Source organism: Hoplias malabaricus, chromosome 1 (assembly GCF_029633855.1).
Source record: "Hoplias malabaricus isolate fHopMal1 chromosome 1, fHopMal1.hap1, whole genome shotgun sequence".
NCBI lineage: Eukaryota > Metazoa > Chordata > Actinopteri > Characiformes > Erythrinidae > Hoplias > Hoplias malabaricus.
The window spans coordinates 7,664,403-7,674,594 of NC_089800.1; the positions used below are offsets into that span (position 1 = coordinate 7,664,403).

Here is a 10,192-nt window from a genome sequence, read left to right on the forward strand (position 1 = left end):
GGGGTACCATTACACACTACACACACATACACACCGCTGAACCAAGCATAATGTTCCAGCTTTTTCTAGACTTTGCCATGCCACAAACGATTTACAACAACTAAAAAGCTTCATGTTCAGAAGCTGCTGCCTTGGGCCACATGCTGCGTATAGCTCGTTACATAAACTCTTCCAGAGGACGCCGCTTCAGCTCAGTGTCTCAATGAATTCCCCAGCCTCAGCAAACACACACACACACCAACAACCTGATGAGACTCATTGTGCTGAACGTTTTACTGCACAAAGACAAACTAGGTGGGTCTTCATACAAAACGTTTACATATGTTTTGTGTAATAAAGAAATATCCGCAGAAATGAGTCATGTTTCCATCCAATGCAAAAGTAGGTCTGAGTAGATCTGAGTAGGTCATTTACATCAAAACACACTTTATATCAAAAAGCTTGGTGTAATATTTTTTGTTGGGAGTCTGTCCCAACAGATGCTGTGTGGTTTCTGACTTTTGCGCAGTGCTGCTGTGTGTCTACTGCATTTCACACATGCATTAAAACAAGAAGCTCGGGTGCTGGTGTGAAAACAGAGCGTTAAAATTAGGAGCCGAGAGATGAGGAAGAAGGGTTGAAGGGAGTCCATTAAAAGCCTGTGGTCACGGGATCAGTCCAGGGCTCCAGTGCGCATGCACAGTGTGTATAAAACACTTGAAACTTCATCATTTATTTGAAAACCCCTTTTCCATCACACTTTTGCGCATTATCAATATTCCAACTTTTCCGAGCGTAAAAGTCGTTTAGCGATATTTGGCGGTTTTTTCTAATTTTGGCCGTTTTCCATCCGCATTTTCATAATTTGCAAAAACTCAGTGGATGGAAAACCGCACACGGTGCTGAAAAGTCAACAATCTGATGGAACTTGCCTTTGTGGTTTGGGATACACTCTCCTGCACATGATACCAAACGTCTGAAGACATCCCTGTTGGAGCATCCAGAATCACTGCGGAGAGGTGGAAGAGAAAAGTAGTTCAGGTCACTGAGAATCAGCATCAGACTACTGGGTAAAGCCTTGTACAACCTGATTCTCTCCATTCTCCACTCGTTCTTGCTTGAATTACTCTTACTACTTCACTAGTATTTTGCTTGTATCTCTCACTTTTAGTTGTGTGTTTTCTGCAGTTTAGCCCCTCATTTGTGCTCTGGCTACAAACAGAGACTGAAAAGGAGTTTTGTATTTTGCTTCAGCAACAAGCTACAACTCCAAACCAATAAATATACATTAGCGGGGCACCTACACGAAATCTATACCCTATTATATATTACGTTATATTGGGTGTTCACTGCCGCGGATGGGTTAAATATGGTGGCACATTCCCATTTGTGTTCATTCTTTCATAATACTCTCAGTCTGACGACATTGTCTCAGGGAATATCTGCACCAATACGTCTTCACTCTTGTGGCGTTCAGAATGTGAGATTCACACCCCACTTTCTATGGAGTCGCTGAGAGGACGCATGCCACAACATGGTTAACTTTATATCCATTTTACATTATACATGGCACTTCTAAGTTTCAGGTTTCAAGTTTATTTGGCATTTGCTCAAGATGCCAGGACATTTATGCATTGAAATGCTTGTGGTGAGGCACAGGGAATCACTCTACAGTAGAGTAGTACTAATATACGTATTAAATATTCTAAATAACCAGAAAATACATTAAATATAACAAAATATACATAGAACATACATAGAAGTGACTTGGTGATTTTATCCAATTGCACTGAAATTATATATCAAATATATAAAGCAGCAGCATGAAGTGGTGTTGGAGGGAGGGACTAACAGCTTCACGGCTTGTTCAGAAGTCTGATGGCCTGTGGATAGAAGCTGTTCATTAGCTGGTAACTTCTGGCCTGGATGTTGCGGAATCTCCTGCCTGATGGCAATATGGAGAACTGTCTGTCTACTGGATGACTGCTGTCCAACCGTATTTGGATTTTCCTCAAGCACAGGGACTGGTAGATGGTAGACGCTACAATTCCATTAGCAACTCAGCGTGCTTTAAAATGTGTGATATGCAATAACTACTGGGCATAAAGTAGACACCCACAGCTAGAGAAAGCACAAGAAATGAATGCTCTACCACCCGAATAATAGCTGTTCTGTGGAGCTCCTGTGGGGAGCATGTATGCAGAGTTACAGCTGCAGACTTCCGTCTATAATTTTAGAACAAAGTACTCCTCTCCAATGCATGTAGAAACTAGGAGTTTATTTTAACGTTTTTAATGATGGTTATTTTTTGCTTTCAAACAAGTGTTTATGAAAATTTAAATAAATAATGAGTGATTGTGCCAATCCATATTAACCTGACGGGCTGGGCAATTACTTAATTCATTTAGTTCAGGGTCACGGTGGGCGCCTACCCAGAATCACTGGGCGCAAGGTGGTATCACATCCTGGAGCAGGCGCCAGTCCTTTACAGGGCGTCACACACACATACACTCACACCTATGAACAATTTTGAGTCTCCAATCCACCTACCAACGTGTGCTTTTGGACCATGGGAGGAAACCGGAGCACCCAGAGAAAACCCATGCAGACACAGGGAGAACACACCACACTCCTCACAGACAGTCACCCAGAGGAAACCCACGCAGACACAGAGAGAACACACCACACTCCTCACAGACAGTCATCCGGAGGAAACCCACGCAGACACAGAGAGAACACACCACACTCCTCACAGACAGTCAGCCTGAGGAAACCCACGCAGACACAGGGAGAACACACCACACTCCTCACAGACAGTCACCCAGAGGAAACCCACGCAGACACAGAGAGAACACACCACACTCCTCACAGACAGTCATCCGGAGGAAACCCACGCAGACACAGAGAGAACACACCACACTCCTCACAGACAGTCATTCGGAGGAAACCCACACAGACACAGGGAGAACACACCACAATCCTCACAGACAGTCATTCGGAGGAAACCCACACAGACACAGGGAGAACACACCACATTCCTCACAGACAGTCACCCAGAGGAAACCCACGCAGACACAGAGAGAACACACCACACTCCTCACAGACAGTCACTCGGAGGAAACCCACGCAGACACAGGGAGAACACAAACATTTAATAACCGTAATAGAGGTGTTCAACATGTTCAATTAATTGTGATATTGATTTGCGGTCTTATCGGCCAGCCCTACTACCATCTCAATATCGTGTTGATCCTATTTTCAGTTCCTCTGTCGATCCTTGGACACATCAAAGGACACTAGAAACGCTGAAAAAATAAGCCTTTAAAATGCTTTCAAATCTCTCAGCATGTTGCCTTTCATGTTATTTGTGTATTCAGGAGAGGTGGTATTTCTATATGTTTATGAGCCATGGAAAATGACTTTTGAAACAGCTCTACAGTGGCCCTTTTGATACAGTTATATTCACTTCTCTACCAGTAGGATAGTCTTTGTTTGTGTTTGAAAAACAAGAGATGTGTTCACCAACTGGTTGTCCATGGCCTTTACATAGGAGACTGATTATCTGGCCTAGACCGATGTCTACCAACTGTGCACCTAGAAATAAACACATGAATGTTAGTGAATTATATCAGGATGTCAGAAAATACCAATCATTTGAAAACAAATCACATCCACAGAATCTCATTATACACAGGTGCAGATCTTCTATCAAACAGCAACATTTAATAGCAATTCATTCTTAGGATTTTTTTTTCTCCTGTGTATAGCTCCTGTCCAATAGTTTTAGCGAAGGTGGAAGCAAACTCACCTTTCGGGCCGAGCTCCTGTCTCTCTCTCTGAAGTGAGGCGTAGTTGAGGAAAGGTGGAATGAAGATAACAAGAAGCAGAATCTTCCCTAATAAAACCACAGTGGACCAGCAGCTCCTCTTTTCCTGCTGTTGTTTCACAGCAGTGGGCTCCTCGCAGCTTGCCTGCAGGTTAAAAAAATAATAATTGAGAACGGGTCAGTTTTAGCTGAGGGTTCAGATTCTCCTCAGTGTCCTCCCTGGACTGGCATCACAAAGACCTTGCTCAGCAAAGAGGAGGAGAATGTTGGATGAAGTTTTCTTTTTGTGGATACACTGCACAAGACACAGCCAAACACACTCGACAGTAAAACTGAATTGGCAACATGGCATAAACTCTTACTGGTTCTACTTGTCTGTCGCAAACTTTCTAACATTAAAAAACTAAGGAGTCACGTGCCAAGTAAAAGCGGCATCTGTCACTGGCTGACGGTCATTACAGGGCACTGTGGTCAGTTCAGCACTCAATTTAAAATTCAGTTAAAAAAAATTAACAAAACCAATAGGTTGATGTCTGATGGTGATGTCATACTTCTTGTTTGTTCTTGGAAATGTTTCAGTGAATTTTATATTGTTCATATCGATATCGGAATTATATCGTATCGACCAAAATAAAGAAATATATCGTGATATAAATGTTGGCCGTATCGTCCAGCTCTAGTTGTTTTAACGCTAGAAAACATAGCATGAGGGAAACAAGCAGCAAATATCATAACTAACCACTTCAAATTTGAAACTGCAGTGGTCTCAAATAGGTGCATCCAGAAAGCCAGGATTTCTTACATCACAATCCAAAGAAACCAAACCAATCCACTTGCGAGTGGGGATTTTAACTGTATTCATAGATCAGCACATAATGACTAAGGGCAAAGGTGTGAGGGTTACATCAAAAATACTTTTAAAGAAACACAAGATAATATTTAATATATTTATTTATATGCTTCTATGCTCCACCTATAACTGTAGAGGGATTGGGAGCAAGGGGAAGGGGATGGTTTCCTGCCTGACCACCCCTTAAAATTACATAGTGCTGTTTCTGCAGTGCTAAGCTTGATATAGTAATGACAGAGGCACTATTCTCCCTGTTGAAAGTCTGTGGAGGATCTGTGGATGATTTTTAAGCTGTAATTATATGGTAGAGATCCTACCTAGTGTTGCTTTAAGGCATTATTTTTCTTTGTAAACAACTGCTAAATATTTATAAAAAATATTTTTATTGTTAGGGGATTAATAAATCACAATAGAAGCATAGCAATGAGTTTGTAACAAGTAACGCCAGCCTCTACGTCACTGAATTTTACAAATGCAATATGAAAATAGACTCAACCAACACCAACATTTGAAATATAACCTAGAGCACATTTTTAAAAAGAAAAATATGAATTCCAACTTATCACTGTCGTTCTACTCCCTGTACTAGGAAGATCAGGCTTCTCCTTTCAAGCTGACAGGTTCAGTTATCCCTCCTCTGCTGCTTCATGTGTCCAAATGTTTGTAGACACTTTTACTGAGTGACCTGAGCTACGTTAAAGGTCTAACGGTGCACACACTTTATTCAATAGCTGTAGAGAATAGACCCACACGGTCCTGTTGTCACAATGCAGTGTTCCCTGGAGAGAAGGACGTGTATGGGATGAGCAGGAGTGGTGTTTGTGATCTTTAACTAAATAACAAACCATTGCTAAATGATCTCTCTAGTGCACTTGGGGCTGACATTCTGTATTCAAATCCTCACAGCAGTGTCCAGAAACCGTTACTGCAGATAATTCTCTTAACTCCCTTAATTTCAGAAGAAATGCTGAATGAGCGTATAGCATACAGCAGGTGTTTCTAATAAAGTTTTACTGTAAACGGTGCATCATTTAAACCTAGGTGCTGCACCATTTAAGGCGGGGAAAAAAGTAAAAAAAAAAAAAAAAACTAAGCCAACGTTCAGCATTTTCTTTATATACGAGTTTAAACGACACATTTACAGTTTAAAAACGTAGAACCAAAAGCTGGAGAAATAGTAACCAATTATCCCCTTTAATGTATCCATCTTGTCCCGAGTTTAATTATATATTTAAGGTGGAACTCAGTTATAATATGTATTTGACGAGGTTGCTATTAGCGCTCGACATTAGCCGAGCTAAATTCAATTACACATTTAAGGTGGAACTGGGAATAAGAATTACTAGCCATGAATTTAACTTTAATTTAATACACTACTCACTTGAGAAACGTTACCTGGAATAAAAACAAGCGGGATATGAAACACATTTCACCCTTGTTGTTAGTCCAGAGTGTAATATTAAACGTTTAAGGTGAACTGTAAGTTTTAATATGAGTTTGACCAATTTAACACCGTTTCACCTCGTCATCAGCGCTGGGTTAAATTGAATTAAACATTTAAGGTGGAACTGAGCGTTAGAGTATGAGTGAATTTGAAGCCAGAGTACGTAGCCCGGAGTTTGAAGTGAAACAGAAAGATGGTATTTGAACACTGCGTTAATTAAACGTTTAAGGTGGAACGAAGAGTTAGAATAAGAAGCTGGTGAATTTGTAGCCAACTGTAAGTCTCGTCCTTAGCCCCGTGTTCAATGAAATTACACAGTGGAAAGCACAGAGTTCAGAACCTTTTTCGAGTCAGACTGAGCGTTTTCTCCGCGGTCCTGCCCCACTGTTCTCCGCCTCATTTTCCCGGAGAGTTTAAGAATTAATTCACTGAAAAAGCGCTGAATGAAGGAGAACACCACAGCAGAGAAGAAGCTCTTTCAGGACGGTAGCCGAAGAGGACCGAAACGCGTTTCATGTGCCCTAGAGTTGAAGGGTGCAAGGCTATGTACACTAACTCCTAATAAGTATATAAATATAATGTCACACGTTGCGAAATGTCTTAACGAAGTTGTTAAAAATATATTTATTAACTATACAAACTCACTGAGAATGGTCTGATATGAAATGTTCCATTTCAGTGTTCTCTGTTTGGAAAGCACTCTCTTGAATAGAACGAAAAAGGTGTCTGCTAACTACTGAAGTATCCCAGTAAACAATTAGCCGTTGATTCAACGTTGAAATAAAGTAATGACTGCCGTCTAATCAACGTTCTCTTAAGGTTGAAAATGAAAGTTGAGAAGACGTCCAAACACAGACATTGAAAAGACGACTATTAGACATATTTTGGACGTCCATTGACGTTATTAATTGGTCCCGAAATAAATTACTTGTATAAAACGCGTTTTGGACGTCCATTGACGTTATCGATTGGTCACCACTTAACTAACTTATTAAGATGGATTTTGGACGTCTATCGACGTTTAAAATATGTCCTTGACGGACAGACTACTTTTTAGACCTATTTTGAACGTCCAGGGACGTTCCTTGTTTACTGGGATGTGCTAATATGCTCTGTATTTGTAATAATTCAAAACACTAAAATTATCTCTTTGTTTTTTCACTCCATTTTATCAGCTTCACTGATCATATTGTCTGTATGTGTTGCTCTGCATACTTTGTTTGCCAACATTCACCCTGTTCATTAATAGTTAGGGCCCTCATAGGACCACCACAGAGCATTTATGGTTTGGGTGGTGGCTGGTTCACAGTGCTGCAGTGACACTGCTGTGTTGGGCTGACGAGTGGATCATACACAGCAGTGCTGCTGGTGTAATAACTCAAGGCCATTGCTCCATTGATTGTCCACCAACCAAAAATATCCAGCCAACAGCATCCTCTTGGCATCGTCCTGTGTCCACTGTCGAAGAACAACATCTTTACATCAACAAGGAAAGTCTAGAGTGGACACATTGTTTACAAACTCCAGCAGCACTGCTGTGTCTGATCCATTTGTACCAGCACAACACACACTAACACATCGCCACCACCACACCATGAGTGTCACTGCAGCACTAACAATGATCCACCACTCAAATCAGGCTCTGTGATGGCCCTCTGGGGGTCTTTCATCGAAGAACAGGGTGAAGGAAACTAACAAACTACGCAGAGCAACAGCTTGATAACAGTCTGATTTTGAAGAGCTACAAAGTGCTCAAAGTCAGTGGAGCAGGTAAAATGGCAGAGTGTAGTCACTTAAATTTTATTACGCTGACCTTCAGACCATATTCATGTGAAATTCACAGAAGTATTTTCAGCATGTGTCTAAACTATGCTCCCACATAGAGTTTTCCCTTATCCAGCAACTTCCATGCTCCCATGTCTCTTGAGCAGAATTAGACTCAGTTCCAGTGGGATTTACTCTCTTAGGCTTTGGGCCACTGATGGGCTGGGGCTCCAGAAGCTGCTCTAATTCCCTCCTAGAGGAAGACCCAGCTATCACTGGGGAAGTAGGTGAGTAAGGTCCACTGAGACTAGGCTGTATTTCCCATGCTTTAGAGGGACATTTTCTCTTTTATTGTGTACTAGGCAGGCTGTGATTCCTCAGTTAAAAATAATGGATTACAGTTCATTTTCTCAGCTTAGTAATTAGTTTGCAGTGTGAATTTATATTTAATATTTAGATATTTAAAAATGATATTGACATACAGTATGTGTGGTATGGTGGCCCAGCAGGTAGTTCTTGTTTTCACACAGATCAGATCCTCATCTAGGGCCACTGTAAGGAGTCTGGTGTTTTCTCTTGTGCACAATGATTCCAGATTCACTGCAACCCTCAGAATGAAGCAGTAACAGAAAATGAATAAAGATAAATATTGACCTATTTGTAAAAACACATATGGATATATTTCCTTTTTATACGGACTGCATCTTCATCCGTCATCAAACCTTCTCATAATAATTTGTTCAAAGTGACATGTTGTATATTCCCAGTAAACATTTAGCCGTTGATTCAACGTTGAAATAACGTAAGGCCTGCCGTCTAATCAACGTTCTCTTAAGGTTGAAAATGAAAGTTGAAAAGACGTCCAAACACAGACGTTGAAAAGACGACTATTAGACGTATTTTGGACGTCCATTGACGTTATTAATTGGTCCCGAAATAAATTACTTGTATAAAACGCATTTTGGACGTCCACTGACGTTATCGATTGGTCACCACTTAACTAACTTATTAAGATGGATTTTGGACGTCCATTGACGTTTAAAATATGTCCCTGACGGACAGACTACTTTTAGACATATTTTGAACGTCCAAGGACGTTCCTTGTTTACTGGGTTCTGTTACTAAATTCACTGTGGGATAATGCTCAGAAATCAAAACGACAGCAAACACATACTGCAATACCTCAAATGATCTGTAGGAGTCTCTCTTCAACATTATCTGCCTTCAGCTACAGCTCCACTGATGGTCAGACATCCCATTTGCTATCATCTGAAGACCCGGAGAGAGTCCAGTAAAAGTACAACCTGGTGAGCTTAAAGTGTGGCAAAGACAAAAAGTGAAAAGTCAGGCTGCTGGCATGCTGGAGTTCCCAGAGGTCCAGAATGTCAGAACATGCTACAGGGGCTTAAACCACTGCCTCTATAAGGTCCAGTAACATTTTTAATTAAGTATACAATGCTAATAGCTTTGCCTGTGGCAGGATCTGTGTCTTACATGCCCAGTAATTCATGTAAATTAGAGATTTTCTGCAGTCATGCTTGCACCAAGGCGAACTACTCTGAGGCTCAATGTTAATTTCTACCAAACAGCATTATAAGTTCTTTGTTCAAGACCTCTGAAAGATATTTGACAACAAGAATTAAACATGAAGAATGTTTTCTACACATATTCAAAATCCATTTTGGCCCCTCCTACTTTGGAGGAGCTTTGTTGGCAGCCATCTTGGCAATGCTCCCTTGCATTGCGTTGTGACTACCCGATCGGCGCGACCTATCCATTTTGGACGCCGCATGCGCAGACCTTCACATATATAGTTTATACCAGCGCGACCCTGGACTGGATAAGAGTTACAGACAATGAACCAATGAATGTAATCTAAGAAGGGTTATTTTGCTAAAGCTAATTCCAGGAGCTACTGTTGCTAAGGGGCAGGAAATTCAATTGGTTATTCCTGATATCGACTAGATATAAAGGAACACTAGGTAAGATGTGTGTTTTTGTTTTGTTTTGTTTTTGATTTTGTTTTTTGTGTGTTTCTTTTCTCCTGGGGCTCCCCCTAGTGTAATTTATTGTTACAGCACTGTATTAAAATCAGTAAAATAGACCAGAAGTTACAGGTAGAAAACAGAGTGGAAATGACAGAGCTTCTCCCCATTACAAGTGGACTGGAGTATCACAATGATTTTGAAGCTGTTATTTTAAGGTGTCCTATGTTGTGGGTTCAAGCCACGCTCCGGGTGATTGTCTGTGAGGAGTTTGGTCTGTTCTCCCCGTACCCACGTGGGTTTCCTCCAGGTGCTCTGGTTTCCTCCCACAGTCCATAAACACA

General features: G+C 41.0%; 1 protein-coding gene across 1 annotated transcript in view; it reads right to left on the bottom strand.

Moving 5' to 3' along the window:
* Window positions 1-6,611, bottom strand: part of si:dkey-122a22.2 (uncharacterized) — a 46,181-nt gene extending 39,570 nt beyond the window's left edge. The window contains exons 1-4 of the mRNA XM_066645324.1: window positions 6,440-6,611; window positions 3,788-3,950; window positions 3,502-3,573; window positions 912-988 (exon numbers count right to left, since the gene is read on the bottom strand). Of these exons, the coding sequence (XP_066501421.1) occupies window positions 912-988; window positions 3,502-3,573; window positions 3,788-3,950; window positions 6,440-6,499 (372 nt within the window). The 5' untranslated portion in view covers window positions 6,500-6,611. The remainder of the gene's footprint in view (window positions 1-911; window positions 989-3,501; window positions 3,574-3,787; window positions 3,951-6,439) is intronic.
* Window positions 6,612-10,192: the final 3,581 nt, after the last annotated feature.